At 48.2% G+C, this 20,040-nt stretch overlaps 1 protein-coding gene and 1 non-coding gene across 2 annotated transcripts; both read left to right on the top strand.

Moving 5' to 3' along the window:
• The first annotated feature begins 4,667 nt into the window (after nucleotides 1–4,667).
• On the top strand, nucleotides 4,668–11,251 carry LOC144938434 (uncharacterized). Its single transcript, XM_078866215.1, has 5 exons — nucleotides 4,668–4,754; nucleotides 6,533–6,847; nucleotides 7,469–7,595; nucleotides 9,679–9,898; nucleotides 11,240–11,251. Exons 2-5 carry the CDS (start codon nucleotides 6,556–6,558, stop codon nucleotides 11,249–11,251), a joined length of 651 nt encoding a protein of 216 aa, XP_078722341.1. The 5' UTR covers nucleotides 4,668–4,754; nucleotides 6,533–6,555.
• On the top strand, nucleotides 5,188–5,313 carry LOC144940213 (U6atac minor spliceosomal RNA). Its single transcript, XR_013638795.1, has one exon. It is a non-coding gene; the product is annotated as a U6atac minor spliceosomal RNA (small nuclear RNA).
• Nucleotides 11,252–20,040: the final 8,789 nt, after the last annotated feature.

Raw genomic sequence — 20,040 nt, 5'->3', positions numbered from 1 at the left:
GATGAACTAATTACTCCTGCGGGGTGGACAGGAGCTGGGAGAGGAGGGGTAAATTTAATACAATTGCACCGTTTTTTCGACTGTCATTCCAGAAGATCGAACCACTGACCTCTGGATTGCAAGTTCCGTTTTGTTGAAACCACGAAAACATCAAATTATACAAATCTAGGCATCTTAATCCTGGCAGCAGCAGGCATTGAACCGACAGCATAATTATCAAAGTTCAAAGATGACACACTCTAAAGCCATAAATGTCACTTTTCCGAATCCTTATCTGCCACACGTCGCTTGACCTTAAATATTTTTTCGTCAATGATGCCGCAATAATTACGTTTGGCTAAACTGCTGGACATTTTAAATCCACCCACCCGCCCACCCCTGCTGCGCTCTTGCCAGCTGCGAAGGCTTCCCCTCTGCAATAAGCATGGTAATTTAGCGGGGCATCTGAGGGTCTGCGTGCCAGATGGATCATTAACATTTATGCGCGCCACTCCCCGATCGCAGAAGGGTGTCATTAAACTGTCCCCGCTAAAAGGGCTTTGTAGCTGCCCTGGGTGTTACTCAACTGGTTCAGGATTCTGCAAAGGGCGGCTTTAGGAACTGCCAACAAAAGTCGTTTTACACGACTGCTTTGGGGTTTTTTTTGCCGTAGTGCTGTATCACTCTGTGCGCTGTGTCTTGTGGGGTTGTACCGCGCATCGTTCGGGAGCGTGTCCAATCTTTCGCTCCGTATGCTGGGGAGCTTCTTCAGTTCCTGAAGAGCAGAGCAAAATGTTGGACGCAACTTCGAACAACGCGCGGTGCACAACCCCCCAAACACACCGTAGATCTATGATCGTCTTACAACCCGTAGAACGGCCACATTTTGGTAAATGGCCGTACGGTTACGTGTTTGCAACTGTGTTCACAATTCGGATCGTGTTCATTTTAGGTTTGCGCACCGTTTTATAACACTTTCTTTTGCTGTCCGTTAGACCTAGGTTGGGGTATGTGTATGGTCCTTTTTTAAATCCACTGCTGGATGAGGGTCTCCCGACAGTATGTGGACAGGTCGGTGACTGTATGTGAAGACGGGGAGCATGGATGTGAACATAGAACTACAGTAAAACTATGGGTTTTGTTTAACTGCCCTCTGCTGTCTACAACATCCAATCACTATCCAGTTTCAAACCTGCTTGGCTTCCGATATGTGATGAGATCGGATGCATTACGGGTGCTTTTGTCAGAGACAATGCCTACAGCTTAAATATCTACTCCTTTGTTCAGTAGTGGATTTACAAAGTACCATTGCTTAGCAAATTGTACTTATTGGGAGTAATAGGCCACCGTTAATTGCTTCACAGCTTTACTGAGCACCGCAGTTACTCGCTTAGAACGTTTTTCTTTTATTTTCCATGCCACTTTAAGTGAAGGGCGACCGACAGATTTAGACTGATATTGACTGGGCCTCCTGGTCGGTGAGTTGCTCAATGATTCTAATTCAGCATGGGCTGAAGCTGGGAAATCCATTAGGTGCCAATTGTGCATTGTATGTCGACGTGCTGAGGAAATCCAATTGTATTTTTGAAGGTTACGAGTACTCTATCATAAAAAAACTAAAATGAGCAAACACTTATGGCCTTTGCGTCAATCCACTGCTGGATGATGGCCTCTCAATGCCATGCCGGTCACAGGGTTTGTTGAACCATAACTTTGCCACGATGGCCAATGTGGGTTGATGAGTAAAATAGTCATGTGAATATATGATAGGAAAAATTCAATTATTCTCATTGAAGATGTGAAACACCATAATATTCAAAGTGATGCCATATATGTGTTATGAAGAAGCGCATATGTACCAACACGTGGCCTAATATATGTTCTTACATTGAAGGCCACAGTGTTATTGACGAAAAAGTTGTGTGTTTCTTTATAATTCTGGGATCATAATCCAATTATAATATGGGCCATGCTGGAGAACGTCTGTACTGAGGTACTTCTAACTATACACATTAAGAGCACGACGTGGATTGACAAAACGAACTCGAAATGATTTTCTTTCAAAACTGCCTTGTCCCCTGCCTCTGGCCATAATCTTCATCCCACAGATGCTCGACTCCAGCCCGACTGCTTGTCCCTTGTGGAGGACTCCTTTGTGCTCAAGGGCCCCTACGATGGAACTCGTTGACCCCAGACAATCAGTGGCTTAGAATGCATCAATGTTTAAAAACAATCACGTCATGCGACTCGATTTTTGAAATTATACCTTCTTAATCGGTATTAAGTGTATAGTATTATTTGGTTCTTTCGGTTAAGTCACGTCTAAAGATAAAATAATAATTAAATTAAATAATAGAATACGACGTTTCGATTGCAACACAAGCAATCATCATCAGGTATAATGAAATAGCGACATAAAATCTAACCAGAAAACTATAGACAGACATATTAGCAGACAGATATCACCAAGATACATAGAGAGAGCAACACAGGTAACAGAGAGGGGTGATCGTCTCTGTGTGGTGGCCTTAAATAGACAGAGGGGGGCGGAGGCAGAGAGAGGGAGGGGGGTTAGAGAAAAAATTAGCATATCAATGAGTGGTCAACAGACGTGGTGCTACAAGTGCGATGACACGGCAAGCAAGCCTGAAAATCAGGAGGACACACTAAAATTAAATAACCTAGTAAAATATCGAAATGTAATGTAATACAACACAGAGGGTCGGTCAACACACAATTAACGCATAGCCTGGTTGATTACGTATTTCAAAGATTGCTAAGTTAGAATTTAAGTGTGAACAATCTAAAGAGAGGACACAGGCAGAGAAAACAAGTCGCCAGAGAGAGAGAAAAAAGATAAGCTTAAAACTTCCCCGTAGAAGTGGTATTCTATTTTATCTTTAGACGTGACTTAACCGAAAGAACCAAATAATAATTCCTGCAGTCACGAAAGTTCTAAAATTAAGATTTTATGTCGCTATTTCATTATACCTGATGATGATTGCTTGTGTTGCAATCGAAACGTCGTATTCTATTATTTAATTTAATTTATTATTTTATCTTTAGACGTGACTTAACCGAAAGAACCAAATAATAATTCCTGCAGTCACGACAGTTCTAAAATTAAGATTGAAGTGTACAGTATTTATTTACAGCATAACTCCTGTGTTAGTTTAACACGTAGGCTTTCGCGACCAATACCATCCATAATACGGGTTTTTTGGGGTTAGATCGCGTAAATATATAAACTCCTATTCCTATTACTATATTTTTCTACTGGTAAAGGAGATTTCTCATAGTGTAAATGCTTACCCCGAGCTCTCAATACTCTGATAGTGCGCTGTTTTTGAGTTGTACGCCTTTTGGCGTCATCTGGTCCAACACCAATGGAGACTAGGCTCTAAGAAAAGCTGTCTCGGGTGTGGACCAATCAACTTCAAGGACAGTGCATATCATCATCAGAGTTGTTTCTTTTTGTTTGCATTTTGACTGCTTGTGCTGTGGTTATTGCAAACATGACCCCTTGTATAAAGGTGTCAGTTTTTGTACCAGATGAAAGGGTAAAAACCTATTACTATATAAACTCCTGTGTTATAACTCCTGTGTTAGTTGCCTGTGCAAATATCTCCTCGTATCCGTTCACAAATGTGGATAAGAGTGTTAGTTATCTGCACTCCTCTTATCCACGTAAAAAAGACGGATATTAAGATGAATGCGTTAGTACCGGACACCACTTCTGAGTGATGAATTACGATCAGTGTCCCGTCAAATAAGCACGCAGGATGAATTTGGTGGATAATTGGAGTTGTGGGTAAAAGGGCCGTAGGGACACCAGTTTTACTGAGCAGGTTTTCCCTTCCTAAACGCTTTGTTTAACAATCGCAGCCTAATTTGTCCGTTTGTGATTATTGTTAATGACCCCGGGACTTGTTAAAGTCGCTAAATGCAACTTAATGTATTGTTGAATTGTAGTTGTTACTGCTGGAACTTGCTAGTAAAACCACCAAGACAAGTTAATCGCTGTGCAGACATTGGTTGTGTGAGTACTGTAGCAGTAATAATAGGGGTTTTCCCCCATTTTCTGGCAACAAAACTGAAACCTTTTTACAAGGATTCATGTAACTGCATTAACCACAATTCTTGCAGTTTTATTGGTTCTTTCGGTAAAGTCACGTAGAAGGGAAATAACATTTTTATTATTTTATTATTTCCCTTCTACGTGACTTTACCGAAAGAACCAAGAATATGAATCCCTGCAGTCACGAAAGCTTTAAATCAAAAAATAAACTTGCAGTTTTGTTTGCATTTTGACTGCAAGTATTGTGGTTAATGCAGACATGAATCCTCGTAGAAAGGTTTCAGTTTTGTTGCCCGAAAAAAGGGGAAAACCCCTCTAATTATATTTTGGTACTGGCAAAAGAGATCTAATGATACTGTGGCAGTGTATTTAATAGTGAAGTGTAAAGTGTTGTTGCCATGGTAACTCTGTCTGTCAGCTGCCCCTCGATGGCCACAGGAGGTCGTTTTAATTCCACCTTCAGTAATAATTACCCACGTTGCATAGAAACGCCGGCTCTCGAGACACGGCAGCAGTGCTGTTTAGCCGCCTGCCTTGTTAGTGTTGCCGCATTTTGTTATTTTATTGCGATTTTAAAATTGCGAATCAGCGTGAAGAGGATAAAGGCGGGAGTTGGATTTGGTGTTTTGCTATTTGCAGAACTGGACAGCCGAAGCCTCGTATAAACGAATCAGGCGGCACTGTCAAGAAGGACTGGGTGAGTATCTGAGGAGATTGATAGGCAGTTTTATGTTTTTATTCGCTTATTTTGTGTTAATGTTGGCGGGAACTGTGTGTGAATGTTTAGCCGCGGCACCGCTGCTTCGAGCGAGCGTGCGGGGTGGGCTGTGTTGTCCACGTGACCGTAGAACTGACATCTGATTGGCTGTGCCATTTCCGCTACGTGTGACTTATGATAATGAGGAAGTCGCTTACAATTTAAGTAATGCATTTCGTTTGAAGTTACTAGTGACTTTTAATAACATTTATAGACAATAGATTATAATTATAAATACAGTAGATATACATGTAGTTGTTTCTATGTATATGAATATTGCATTTAAACATTGGCTAAATACTGGGTGCCCATAGCGAAGAGAGATACCGTACTTGGTTGGTATAAATAGTCTGGTGTGCATACCGTAAGGTTTGTGTTGTATGAAAGGAGAGAAGGTTAGCACTCCCCTTGATAAGGACGGAAGAGACCCTTGTGGTCTTTACAACACATATGGTTAAGGCATTGCCACCTACTTCGTGGCATCTAACCATGTTTTTTTGTGATACTTCATCGTAACTACGTCTCATCTATCAAAGCCTTAAATGACGCCGCTCTTGGCAAAAGGACCTGCAATTGAGGGACACCGAGATGTTTTATTTTATTTCAGCCTACTTCTCCACACGCCCGTCTGGGGTCGCGTCACACCACACGCGATCGTGGTCGAATTATGGATAAAAAAGAGGCAGGGAAATATGCCCAACGTTGCCGCTTCCGCAACGGGAGGTCATGTTGAACCGACGACCTCTGGACTAATCCCAGTGTGCTAACCATTACGCATTTAAACCACGATTAACTGGAATTTTACATTAAGTAAGCACCACGAACAATACTAAAACGAATAAAACAACCCAGGAAAATACTTGGTCATCATCATCATTGTTACCAACCAAACCCCCACATTTTAAAACGACCTTCAAAATATAAAATAGCAATTATGTTATTATGTATCTACAGAATCCCACATCGTCCCGGTGTAAGAGATAATGAATCTCAGAGGGCCATCTCCGGGGTTGAGTTATAGGCCTTGAGTTGACATTGATTGATGAGGCTACCACCTGTGTGAGAATGAGATGCCAATCTTACGACCCGTGGGCATTTAGCGTCCCCTGTTGTCGTCAACGTGCCCTCCCTCCGCAGGTTTCCAAAAATAAGACTTGCCTCAAAGGGCTTTGACCTGCTTGTAAAGGGCTCTCACCTCTGTGTCATCATCCTCGGCTATGATCAAATCCATTGCCGGACAAAGACCTCCCCAAGCCATCTCTCGTGGTCTTTGGCAGTCTTGCCCAGTGTGACAATCCGCCCAGCGCTTGCATACGCCAAAGTGATGTCCTGCTCAAGTGTGCATTGAGGCGGCGCTAATTTGTTTTTCAGCCCAGATGTAACGGTGAAATTACATATTCCTATGACGAAGTGGTATTAATTGTTTCGGCCCCGGAGGGAAATGAACTGGCAACCTTACGATTGCGAACCGCTTGCTCTGCCACTGAGCCAACGAGGCAGATAAACTGCACACGAGCTTTACAACAGAAAAGGATCAACAACCCGGCTTGTGAGTTGATGAACGGAGGGGTCACATGTCATTGTCATGACGGCGGGTTTTATTGTTGTTTCGGCTCAGTTCTGTGTCTATAAGGGGGGAATGAAAGTTAATCTTGCGAGAGAAAAAAACCAAGGGCTAACTCGGGATGACAGCGATCCCTTCGTCCCCACTGCATTAGACTCCGAGCCGGGGGAAGCTCGGATGGAGAGAGCGACGGGAAGGAGCAGACTTCTCATCTCGTGCCCCGGCTCCCGGCTTGGCAAGATCGTGACTGTGCAAGATGATCCGCTGGGCGGCGAGAGCGCTGACGCGTGGGCCAACCTCCTGGGCCCCGGGCGTCACGCCGCCTGCAAGCACTCCCCACAGCTGATCGCCGCTTTGAGCCGGGTCCTGGCGGGGAAGCCGCCCACGGCCATGCTGCAGGCCCAGCCGCCGGTCCGCGGGAGAGAAAACTCGTCCCGGAGGCCTCGCGACGCAGTCACCGCCAAATCCAGTGGGTTTTTCTGTTTACTTGGTATCGTGTAAAAGATAAGGATTTGCAGTATGCAGGGGGCTTGCTTGAACGCTACGGCAACTCACATCTAATATCAACCAATTACAGCATCCTGCCGCGATCTCGCCAAGGGGACCCTCAGTGGCAGCTGACCCAGTGCGGCACGAGGTGTACGCAGCGCCGCCTTGCGAGCGGCAATTAATCTACCAGTATTGGGCAATGTCCCAGTGTTAACCGCTGGGCTTGAACCGTGAAATCTGCAACAAGCAGCAAACGCGCTACCACACTTCCAATGCGATGTGTATATTGATTCAGAAGCCAATATATATGCGTGTACTGCACTTGTATTAATCCACTGCTGAATGAGAGGTTGGAGAGTGCATGGCGGGAAGTAGAGTGCAATGAGAGGATTTTGAAGACGGAGAGTGTGGTCTTGAATTTGATGCAGGATTAGATTTGGGAGCAAGAGGAGTGATTGGCGCATCGGCGTGATGTGCTCGCATTTACGGATACCGGCGTGAATTCTGGCAGCGGCACGTCGCTTCACCTGGAGATTGTGCATTGGGATTTGTTGAGGCCGTAGGGAAGAGAGCGTTCGCCACGTGTCGTCTCTCCATACAGAGCAGCCCCGCTTGGGCCACGGTGAGCAGATCAGCGGCTGGTGCGACAAAGTCGATCTCGGTGCCCTCTCCATGCAGACGGGCCCTGAGCAGGCATTAGAAGCCGTTCCCAGCGGCGCTGAAGATGGGTGAGACGACCGCATGGATTAACGTACACACCACCCACAGATGTGAATGCGTTGTCGCTATGCACGTGTGGACGTTACACGGTAAACCAGCCGTGCAGAATTTACTTGGCTGGCCACGCAAACATTTTTTCAGGCACCCCGCAGATTTTATTTTCCACTCACCGTTGTGGGGATTAAACTCCTGGAGATGCCTGCAGTGGTAGTGCGTGAGAAAAGGAAGAAATGCTCAACACACTGCTCAACCTGGAGAAAAAAAAATATTTGGGCTTTATTGGTGGAAATACTGAGGCCAGTGTTTCATCTACGTGCTCTGAATTCAGATGTATACAGTGAAAAGGCACCACTCTAATTTTCAAAACTGTAAACAAATATTCAAATTCCGTGTTCACTTCGCAGTAGGACATAAACGCGATATTGGGACATTCCATTTTGTTGGCTTTGTGTTTGTACGGCCCCTTTGTCAATCCGCCTCTGAATGAGGGCCTCTCCATGCCGTGCGGGTCGTGGTGGTTATGGGGGCTTATATTACCACGCTCGACGAGGCAGATCAGTGCGAGTTGAGCATGGTAGGGAGCACGCATACGTTCGGACATTGAAGCACAGGACAACAGCGTCCTTTTAAACGTGCTCGATTGTCTTGCAGCACTGCCCTCTGCTGACCAGAAATAGCCGCACAGAACCTGTTTGGAGTGGTCCCAGGCTGAACTCCCAGGCTGAACTCTGCTCATCTTCTGAGATCAGATCCGACGAGATTAGGTGCATCCCGGGTGATTCGGAACAACATTGGCAACTGGGCATGCAGAGTTAAAGGTGCAGCTCTGCCGTGGCTTGCTCACACGCCACAATGCTGGTTAAGGGGCCCTTTGGTAGGCATAACTTTGGCCTTGCTATTCCATGCTGGCCAGACGTCTTGGAAGAGACGAAAGTACATACACAGACCTTACCCCATCACACGCGACACACAGATAAATTAAAGGGCATAAAATAAAGCATATAAATATATACTCGTGCCAGTAAGCAACATGGGCGATATTTGTTGTCGCCGAGACAGACGTGACCCAGCAGCCAGCACACGCTGAGACCGGCTTTGGTCTTCTGGGCCTCATCAGCAGAGTCAGGCTTGTTCATCAATGCTGCTGGGCTTGCCAGATGTTTCTGCCAAAAGAAACATGTTCAACGCAAAAAAAGCAATACTGTACACAAACCCGTGACACGTTTATGTGATGCATGATGGGTAATCAATTCTATAAACATTCGTATGTTTTGTGAAAGTCAGCAAAGCTAATAGCCGATGACTAAAAATGTAATTTACGTGTGGAAACACATAAAGGAGGTCTGTTTGCAAATACAGATAGCATTCTGTGTCTACTAATGCATGTTTACAGTGTGCCTGAATATAATTAGAAGTGTGAGGTTGTTTTGCTTTTGTGAGCTGGTTACTATTTTAATTGCAGTGTTTACAATTTTCTCTGATTGGCGAACATGAAATGTAATTCCAGAGTGAGGCTTTCCGTTCCTTCAATCAACCTCCACCAACGATCACTTAAGCGGCAATGATCTGAAAAGTAATCTGCCAGCGATTGCCTCGCCTCTTGAACGATATGCCCATCTCCTGTTTCCACGATGCACATTGCCCCCACTATGTCGTACAGTTTCTTGAGATGCGGCTTCTATGCTGCATACATTCAGATTGTAAATTGCACTGCGTCTATACGCGTCTTTTGTGACTATGCATGTGCAAGCGTACAGCCCATTTGGTCAATCCACTGCTGGATGAGGGCTCCCCACACCGTTCGGGTCCAGGGGGATGGTAAATCGATCAAACTTAACCACGCTGCTCCGTGCGGACTGGTGATAGTTGTGCGCATAGAAGTATTGTACAACATCGGATTTTGCTACACTGCCCACCACGTCGTCACAAGGCTCTAAAAATCCAAATAGTGTTGTACATTGTATTTTATCTGCATATTGTGACGTTATATATAATGCCATGCAAAATTATTCTCAAAATCGCTCGTGATTTTTTTTCTCTCAATTTTCCACGGGCAAATCCGCACTGCTTCTTCCGTGTTCCTGTCGCAAGGCGGCCAGAGTGGGAATCGGAGCCGGTGGCCTGGGATGGGCCCGTCATTTACCTCCCGTCCACCGCCCAGCAGCAACACCGCAATCTCGGTGCCACCGGCACGTGTCAGCCTGGGGACAGGGACGGGCGGGACGAGGGAGGGCAACGGGATGAGCAGTGGGACGCGTCGGAGGAGGAGCAGCAGCAGCAGCAGGAGGGAGAGTGGAAGGAGGTTGTGGAGGTCACACATGAATAAATGATGAGCAGTAATGGTGTTTGTGTTGTGTGGGGGGGGGGTCTGTGGATCACAGCCACCTGCAATACGCACGCCAGGGCGGGGCTGTCGATTCAACTTCGTCTTGTAAAGTTTTCACGGACGACATGCAAATAAACACATTTCTGCATAAATTTAACACGTGTTGGCTCTGGTGCATATTTTTTTGGTGCATCTTGAGCTGGATAATACGGTAATATTAATTATGCAAAAGTAGTTTTTTTCTTTCTAAGTATTTAATCTGACCATACTCCCACCCATCCATCCATCACCCCACTCATCCGCTATGCGATCCATTAACTTGGTCATCAATGCATGCCCTCATTCATCCCTCGCTTATTTACTCCACGCAGCAGGACATAGCAGTGCTCGGCAGTGTGCTGGCACGTTCATCCCAGATGCCCTCTTCTCACACAAGTTCGGGAATTTACAACCAGAGTTTATTCGTGTAGCCGCAACGATGTCACGCAGTGGCCTCCTCCCCTCGTGAGGATATTTCGTAGGATGTTCAGATTTCGTGCGTAGAGTACACGGTCCTGTACATATCCGAATCAATTGGGAGCAAGGTGTAGGTGGATACGTGTTAAGGTCGAACGTGTTCACAAATACTGCACCAAGAAATGGGCGGTTAATTGGTGCAGGGCGGATATCGTGACGGTCCGATTTGGAATGCATTGCACACAGCTGGCGACATCGCTTGGCGTCCTTTCAGCATGACCGTGCACTCGGAGTGTCTCTTTCCGCTGAGTTGAGAATGACTGCTCTGCTGATGAGACCCATAACATCGACACTGGTCCAGAAGCTACTCGCTTTAACAAATGCTGCTTGATTAACAATATTGGTCTGAAAGGCCGACAGGAGGCTGATTGGACTGTATCTGTGGACAGAGAACAGAGTTCTGCGTTTGCAGTATTTTATGTATCTCTAGTTTTTATTTTACGTACGGGACAGGGAGAAGACCGTGAGCCCACACTCCACGTCCAGTGGCGAGCGGCTATCCACGTTGCTTAAGCGCCCACGCACGACGCCGTAACCTTGCGATACGATCGCTGTACATCCGCTGAATTGCAATCTCTGCCTTTGTCTTCTTAATGCGAGCATATGGGCGCAGTCATTACCGCCGGCTCTTCTTGGCACGCTGCGCTCCGGCGGTATCGCCCGAATCGTGTTCACGACGTTTAGCTGCCTGCCAGCTGCGGACGCACGCGATGGCTTTATGTGGGTTAAGTACAGGACTCGTATCGCGCACACGTCGATACAAAATAAGGCACGCTTAAAATCGTCGGTGGCTCTGTTCCACCGGCTCAGGCTGAGCTGTAGGGATCGAGGGGGAGGGGCCGTGGGGGATAGTTTACGCGTAACATAACTGTGACACAGACAAGGGTCCGTTTCACTAAATAACAATATAATATCGTGTCCTTCTGGATCAATGTTATGTATCAATTCCCTTTAACTCACAGTTCCCCCATGCTCACTGCTTTAAGTGAGTATCGGTGGCCATACCGTGCTGATGAATTCTAATAATAATAATAAAAACCGGCGCACAGTGATCTCTTCAGCTCTGTACCGCTGCCGCCTGTTAGTCGGCTCAATGCGTCACATCCCGTCTCGGAAGCTCAGCAGGTTCGAGCCTGGATCGTGCTTGGATGGGTGACCACCACGCCCTGCCGCCAGGTTGTCACAGGGCAGCTGCGTGGACCGTGCCACGCGGCGGGCAGCAGAGAGCAGTGCAGAAACAGCAAAATGTTGCATCGTACTTCTATGCTCCCACATCTATGCTCCAACGCACACTTAGCAACGGCAGCAACAGCAGTATGCCAAAACGTTCAGCTTGCCAGTCTATCACGCTCTCAACGCCTGCTTGTGCCTCCAGACACAACGCTCACATCTGCTAATGGCCGGGGACGTGTGTGGCGTGTCGACCCCGGTGGCTCGTTCCATCAAGGCGCGCTCTGCACGTGAGGCCAGACGGGGCTGCATGAGTCATACACGCGGCACAGCAAAGGCAAACATCTCCCGTGTAGCTCGCGCAGGCAATCGGGGCAAGTGCTGTTTGTGAGAGCGCTTGTGACGGCGGGTTTAGTACGCACTCCGCACGAGTGGGTGGTGTGGTCAGAACGGCGCACGCCCGGTCACCTTTGTCTCTCCAGTGTCGATGTTTAGACAAAACGCAATTATAGTTATTCATGTCAGGCTGAGCAGACCTCGGGAATGCCCAGGACCGTCGTGGTCTGGAATCGAACTCTGGGTGGTTGGGTTCGGAGCGCAGTGCGCTAATCACTGCGACAGCGCTCAGACACACACACACACAGACACGAATGTGTGTGTGTGTATATTGTCATGTGGGGAGCGGTGGTGTAGCGGTTAGCGCGCTGCGCTACAAACCCAGCCAACACCAGTGACGATTATCTGAACCGGTATTGGGCCACCCTAGGTCGACTCAGCCTCAAATCAGTACCTGGTGCGGTGTGTAAACATCGCCACTGGGGAAACAAAGGCGGTCGGGCGTGGTGTTGGCCACCAACCCTCTCGTGTGCCGTGCCGGCCTTCATATGTGCTCGCTAACATCACTTGCCCCAACAGTCTGTCCAGGCTATACGGGGGGTCTTTGTCTTTGTTTGTATATTGTAATCCGCCTCGGCTCCACGATGTCGGACGTTGCGCTCCACCTGCTGGGAGCTTCTTCGGCAGCCAAATTCTGGCCCCATTTCGGTTACCGGTTCGAGCGAGCACGCGCGGAAGAGACTCTCTGGCCACAGTGCCGGACACGGCACGGCACAGGCAACACGAGAGCACAGCGGAGACAGAAACCTGCCGCAGATTGTTGGTGGCGGTGCTGCGTTGGCTCGGAGCTGACGTGAGTGACCCCCCATCACTGACACCAGACGACCGGCAGTGGCAAACGACCGGCAGTGTCGAGGCAAGGAAGGCGACTGGCCGCCAGGCACAGTGGCCGCCGCCTGCTCGTTCGCCGCTCCGCGTAGGTGGGAACAATCGAAGCGGCGCGCTCTGTGGGCTCAATTCTCCATGCCCTCCGCGTGACAAATGAAGTGTTGGCACACTGCCGCCCTGCCTCCTTCAAGCCACAATGGCACGTTTTTTGTTGTTGTATCTTACCCCCCCACCTCCACCCTAATTGTATCCGGATGTGGCTATCATCTCTCACAAAAGCAGTACGGCCCTTCTTCGTGTTGGAGGCTGCTCTGTTGGAGTGTAAATCAAGATCGCATTTGCGCAGCATCGCGCAGCACGAGGTTCCACCACAACAACGCCGGAGAGTCGTGGTGGTGGCGCTGCTGCGTGGACTGCGCGTTTAACTTCTTTCTCACCGTACGTAGCCAACCGTGCTGATCGGAGGTGCTGGCCCAATTATGGGATGGGGGGGGTTGAGGCAGAATTCTGTTTGAGGGTCTCCCATGGGCGGAGTTTGGCCGGGGGGGGGGGCACAGGGGGGGGCAACGACCCCCCCCCAAACTGGACACCTTTATTAATTTGCACCCGAGAATCCTGATGTGAGGAACAAAGCGACCCCCTCGCGCCCCCAAATATAGAAGTCAAACTCCGCCTATGGGGTCTCCCCCACCCCCCGTTTCAATTTACAAGCACTCCGACTGAGCTGAGCGAAGATAACGAGACGTGGCGAGACGCCGAGACATGCGGACAAAGGGTAGAACGACGAGAAATGAGAGATGCAAGATTAAGCGGAGGGGAATGACAGAGACGTGGACACGAGACAAAGGGATACGCATCCATTCAGAGCTCGAGATGAGAGACAGAGGGGGGGGGGGGGGGGTTGCCTCGTTGTGTTTAGCACGATCTGAACGCGGGCTGATATTTTCTGCATCCGTATACAGTGTACAGCACATACATGTTTAACTAATGTGGGATCCTCTTGAACCGCTTGGGACCCCGATGCCTTTGCTTGGTTCAGAGTAATATCTGATGCAGCTCGCTGCGCGCTGCGCGCGCGTGACTGCAGCTCCGTCCAGCGCTGTGCGCGAGACCCCTCTGACATTTTGTGCGAGTCTATGACTCACCGCCCCCCCCCCCTACCCACCCACCCTCACGCTGTAGATGCATTTATTTATTCTCTCGTTTTATTTCGTGCATTTATATATTTCCTTTTGTTAATCACAGGCGCTCCACTCAGGTGCACGTGCACTGTGGCCTGATAAGGGCTGGACTTTCCCCCACATGATTTTATAAACGTCACAATTTGGTTCTGTTGTTTTACCCCCCCCCCCCCCCAATGGCCTTTGTTGGATGCTGAGCTAAGGAGTGACACACTCGCGGTCTTTGTGCCCGTGTAGCCCTTCTTGACATTCCACTGCTGGATGAGGGTCAAAGTAAAATGTTGAACCATACTCTTTGGTTTTTTTCGGTAAAGTCACGTAGGTAAAAAATAATAAAAATGAAAACAACGAAATTAAATCACAAATTTAAATAATAAAATAAAAAAGAGAAATGTATTCAAGACGTTTCGGAAGCAACACAAGCCTCCGTCTTCAGGTGGAACCGCCACAGCAAAATTACTGTAGTGAATAGAGAGAGCTGTTTAGAGATGGAGGCTTGTGTTGCTTCCGAAACGTCGTGATTTAATTTAGTTGTTCTCATTTTTTATTTTATTTATTTTATTTGTGATTTAATTTAGTTGTTTTCATTTTTATTATTTTTTACCTACGTGACTTTACCAAAAAAAAACAAAGAATATGGATCCTTGCAGTCACGAAAACTTCAAATCTGTTTAACCATATACTTCACCACGCTGGGCATTGCGGGTTGGGGACGCCGTAGACCCAATTAGTAGTGCGGGTAGAATGGTGGCAACAATAGATACGTGTCTCGTCTGCAGGCGGTCTTGACGTGGTAGGTCTCACGTGGCTGTGGGGCCGTGTGGCATGAAGTCGCGGGTCGCACACGGCCCGCGAGATGTAAATACCTCACCCCGGCTACAAGCGTGGCTGATACATTTAGCTCCAAGCTGTTTGAGCTTCATTGCCAGGTGCAGCCAATTTCTGGTAATTTCCGAAGACAGGGTGTAGAAAGCAGTGCACCTAATTATGCGTTTATGACTCAATTAGTCGCGTGCAGGCTCCACTCAGACGCCCACGGCAACGTGGAAATACTGGAAGGGATCACGGCTCTGGAAGCGAGCCTTCTCGAAAGTGGGCTCATTCACGGGACAATTGGGCCCTACTCAGATTATATTTCCACTTCCCTCAATTTTGATTTCTGGTCCCCGGCTCGTCACATCCGCAAATCTTCGTCGTTTGCGGTGGGGGGGACACATTGGCCAAAGTGCGTGGGAAGAGTGGCTGTTGTGGTCATCGTTATCATCATCATCTGCTGCCGTAGCCACCTGTCACGTAAGTGCGACTTTTGCTCAACACAATCAGTGACGGGAGGATTTCGTCAACGAATACTTTTTTTTTTATTATAAAGTCAAGGATAACTATGAATGGAGGAAGATATTGTAAAGATGACGAATCCTCCTCATCACAGAGGCCGCGTGCGGGTGCCTCTGGCGAGGCGACATTGGCGAGTGTGGATGAAAACACGCAGGCTGACATCATCTGGGGGCGTCATCAGAGTCTGCAGTGCACTGAGGCAGAACAATGACACCTTAAATGTCTAATATAGAAGTGCCTAATATATAAGTGCATTATATAAACGGCATTACCAAGTTGACCGATTGGCTGCGAGGATAATTGTGTGTGGAGGAGGGCGGGGGAAGGCGCTTGAGCGTCGGGGGCGAGTGAAGAGCTCGAGAGCGGACTCAGTGTTGGGCTGCTTTAGTCAACTCGGGGCATGAGGAAGACACTCAATTGCGCTGCTCACGCTCTCCCGACGAGACTGGGCCAGAGTGACGCTGCAGTCAGTGGAGGCTGGAACTCTGAAGGCCAGAACACTGCAGAGTTTGTAAAACAACAACAACTAGTCTTAATACGGCCGAGTTTCTCTCCCTCTCGCTCCTGAGGCTTAGTCACAGAATCCGCGTCATTCGCCAAGTACTAAAATAGCAGCGCCGCTTACGACGCAATTAAGTCAAAGCACAAAGCACCCACAGGGCTCGATCTGCGTGTACGTCATCGTCATCACGATATATCCACGGCTAGATAACCCCCCCCCCCCCCGCTCGAAGTTGTTGCCATCATCCCTCAGTGCTGCGATGCAAAGATCCACCAAGCACCCTGCCTGATTTCATCGTTCCATCTCTTCGGTGTGCGCGCTTCTCTGCCGAGTTTAAATCCTCTGCTGCCACTCGCTCACTATTCTTGACCACCATCATCACTTCCAACGGCGTCTCCTGTCCAAGCTCACCACTCACTCTTCCGAACAATTAGCTTCATGTCTCCAATCATCGAGGTGTTAAGGTTTGTCACGTAAACAAAAATGACGATTATAATTGTCATTTTTGTTTACGTGACAAACCTTTGATCCTGCAAAGTGAAGCTGCCACAGATGTAGCAGAAGATATCTGGGTCATTACTGCATTTCCTTCTTTCGGATGTTGTAGCCAATGTTAGATCACGCCCTGCAGAAGAAAAATATTAAATAAATGTGGATATCTACATAAAATGATATTATAAACACACTATCCTAAAAATACAGCACCATATTTTAACACTAAAGCAGTCACTGACTCGCAACAACGTGCAATCATAAGTGACAGAGTTAATTTCGGGTAAAATCAATGAAAATGGGGTATGCCGATAGCATAAAAATGAGATGTGATAGAGCAGATTTGGAATCAGCACCCTGAAATTAGTCTAAAACAGCTGCAAAAGTCCAGGCCAGAATTTTTTTTTGTTGTTGACCAGTGTTAGTTACGAGTTCAGCACACGCGTGTGTTGGAGAGTAAACCCACAACATTTACAGTTCGAGTACAACGTTGCGCGCGTGTTCTCCGATGCACGTGCTCCTCTCTCCGTCTCTCAATGTAACTCCGAGCAAGCCGGCGTCTCTCCAATCCTCTCGGCGCGTGCTTCTGTCTCGCACGTGTCGGTGCGTTGTTGAATATTTTTGCCCATCGCGTGTTTAATGACCGCGTTTCTGAGCGACGTCATCCAGCGGGAACCAAATATAACTTCGCCGCTCGCGCAAATTAAGCCGAGGCACCCTACAGGACAGAGCTGCGCGTTATCGGAATGTGGTGTTGATTAGGACAGTGCATTAGTGGCGTTGGCGCTCGCTTAACCCGTATTACAACAGCTGAGATGAGTAACAATGCGCAGCGTCTGCCGAGGAGGGCGACTGCATCAACAAGTTTACGGTCCCGGGAAAACCAGGACAGGTGGCAACGCTGGCTGAGATTGGCAGGATCTTTGCCGGGAGAGGTGACTTGACCCCCAGTCTCTCTTGCTCTGGACCTACCAGGACTAAACCGTTGATAAATCATATTGATTGGGATCGATCGTGAATGGTCTCCGAGGCATCTTCGGTCACGATAATTGCGAGCGCCTGAAGCGCGTAATGCTGCTCAAAGGTTACAATGATCCGTCCCAACAAGGCTCCCGCCGATACGCCACCATCATCGTCATCGTCACCATCATGATCATCATTACACGTTAATCAGTCACGTCTTATTAATGGATACAATATAATCAATTACACAATCATCAGTAATCCATCATCAGTCATAATCAGCCGTCATCATCATCTCATATCATGGTCGTCACAATCACTCCTCTACATTCATACGTTCACCGTCCGTCAGTATCACTATCATCATTTCCGCTGCGTTCATCCGCTTATAACAACACTTCGTGAAGTATGCATCGTCGAATAACTCCCCCCCCCATCATATCGTACGACTCGCACAGCGCGAAAAGGCCCTCGTCCAGCAGTGGATTGACAAGTATCGCACCACGTGTTGCATGAGTCGCCTCGTTAAAAGGGAACTTCAACAATCCGTAAAATATCTCGCGAGCCCGGATTCTGGAGCACACACAACACTTGCACCATCGCAGGCACTCCTTGTGTAGATTTACTCTCCAACACATCGGTGGGCTGAAGTCGTAACTAATTAACGCGTTGTTGTTTACGTGACCAACTTTACTAGCTATGTCGGGTGGTGGAGAGTTACGACGCATTTATACTTACGCGATCGAACCCAAAAACCTTTATTATGAATAATATTGTTCGCGAAAGCCTGTTACGTCTTGACTTAAAGCTTTCATGACTGCAGGAATTAATATTCTTTGGGTCTTTCGGTAAAGTCACGTAGATAGGTTCAAATTAATTGTTTGTTTATGTAATTTTTTATTAATATGAACCTATCTACGTGACTTTACCGAAAGACCCACAAAATATAAAAGCCTGCTCCGTGTTAAACTGACTCCTCCTCCTCCCCCCGCTGTTCGCGTCTCGTGCCACGCGGGGGTGGCACGTGGAGGCGGATTGAACCCTGCTCACTGGACTCGCTCTGCGCGGTAATAGCGGTGGGTCTCTGTGTCACCGTGGGGCCACATCCGCCAATCAGACAGCAGCACAAGCAACAGCCAGCCTCGCTCGTCAATCAATGCTGGGGGCTGTGAGTCACTCGCACAATATGGACGCGTTGCTATGAAATTGGGCTTTATGCCAAACACGCGTTGCATGTAAGAATAATAATGCCGACTGTTTACCCAGGAAAACCTCAATAATGTATTTTTTTATCAGGAGGGTCCTGATGCAATTGGGGTGGTATGCTTGGCAATTTCCATATTTGGTACGAGGAATGTGGAAGGAAATTGGAGAAAACACTTATTGAAACCCATAACGCATCCACACTGCAAGTCACATCATCCACTCACTTACCCGTCCACTCACCACACTGCAGGTCACAACAGCCATTCACTCACCCACCACACATCCATACTGGAGGTCACATGAGCCACTCACTCACCAAACTGCAGGTCACATCACCCACTCGCATCGCCCACTCACTCCTCACCACACCGAAGGTCACAATGCTTCTATTTCTACTTCTCCCCTCGCACAGCTCACCTTTGGAATTCCCTCGCATCATCGTTTCTTTTCTCAGGTTCGTACAACCTTACTCCTTTCAAGAAGCCTATTCACTCTCATATTGTGCAACGTTAAAGTGCTGTTCGTTGCTGACTGCTTGGCGTTTCTGAGCCGGTGCTCAGCAACAGCTGCCGATTATCTGAACCGGTCCTTGGTCCCCCCTAGATAGACTCGGTCTCAAATGAGTACCTGGTGCGGTGTGTAAAAACATCGCCACTGGGGAGACAAAGGCGGCCGGGCGTGGTAATTGCTGGCCACTCACCCCCTCGTGTTGCCGCGTCGGCCTTCATGGGTGCTCGCTAACAGTACTTGCCTCAACAGTCTGTTAAGGCTACACGGGGGATCTTTATCATCTTTGTGTTGCGTGCTTAGCTGCATTAGGATGCAGCGCGTCGGTTCGGCGAGACTTCATCGGGGCTGCCGGATCTCTGAGCGCCCCCTGCTCGCGTACTCGCTACGTCACTGTGGCGTCAATGAGGAGCGAGGCGACACGGATTATTTAAAGCGCCTCGGTGCCTTCGCGAGCGAGTGCGAGCGCCTGTGCGAGTGTATGTGCGTGTGTGTGCGCAGCCTTGCATGGCGGTAGGCGCACAGTCACATCTGCTATGTTCTCTCTCGCTTGTGGTTAATCCACGGTGTAGCTTGCATCGCCCCGTAACTTCAAAGCAGCGCTCTTGGCAATTACATCTGGCAATCCAGAAGCATTTGTTTATTTATGACGGACTCTCCTGGTGAGACGCAGAGTGGTTGAAACCAGGTCCAGAGTTTTGCTTGCTTAAATAAGTGCTTTCTAGAGAATATCGGTCTGTAAAGTCAATACATTGGCTGATAAGACGTAGTTATTTATTCCCGCGGGGAGACAGACCGGAGGTGTGCGCCTGTGTGTTGTGTAGAGAGATGAGAGGCTACTCCGGGCTGAGAGGTGACTCCGTGCTGTCGCTGGGGCTGCTGCTACTGCTACAGGTGCTGACGGTGCGACAGGTTTCAGCACCTCGGACAGCGCTGTGAGCAGGCAAGGAGACCCTTCCGCACGGCTCCCCACCATCACCACCACCATCATCATCACCACCACCACCATCATCACCACCACCACCACCATC

The sequence above is a fragment of the Lampetra fluviatilis genome, chromosome 22 (genome assembly GCF_964198595.1).
Source record: "Lampetra fluviatilis chromosome 22, kcLamFluv1.1, whole genome shotgun sequence".
In the NCBI taxonomy this organism is placed as follows: domain Eukaryota; kingdom Metazoa; phylum Chordata; class Hyperoartia; order Petromyzontiformes; family Petromyzontidae; genus Lampetra; species Lampetra fluviatilis.
The sequence above is the reverse complement of the archived record's forward strand: the minus strand, read 5'-3'. Positions and strand labels throughout refer to the sequence as shown.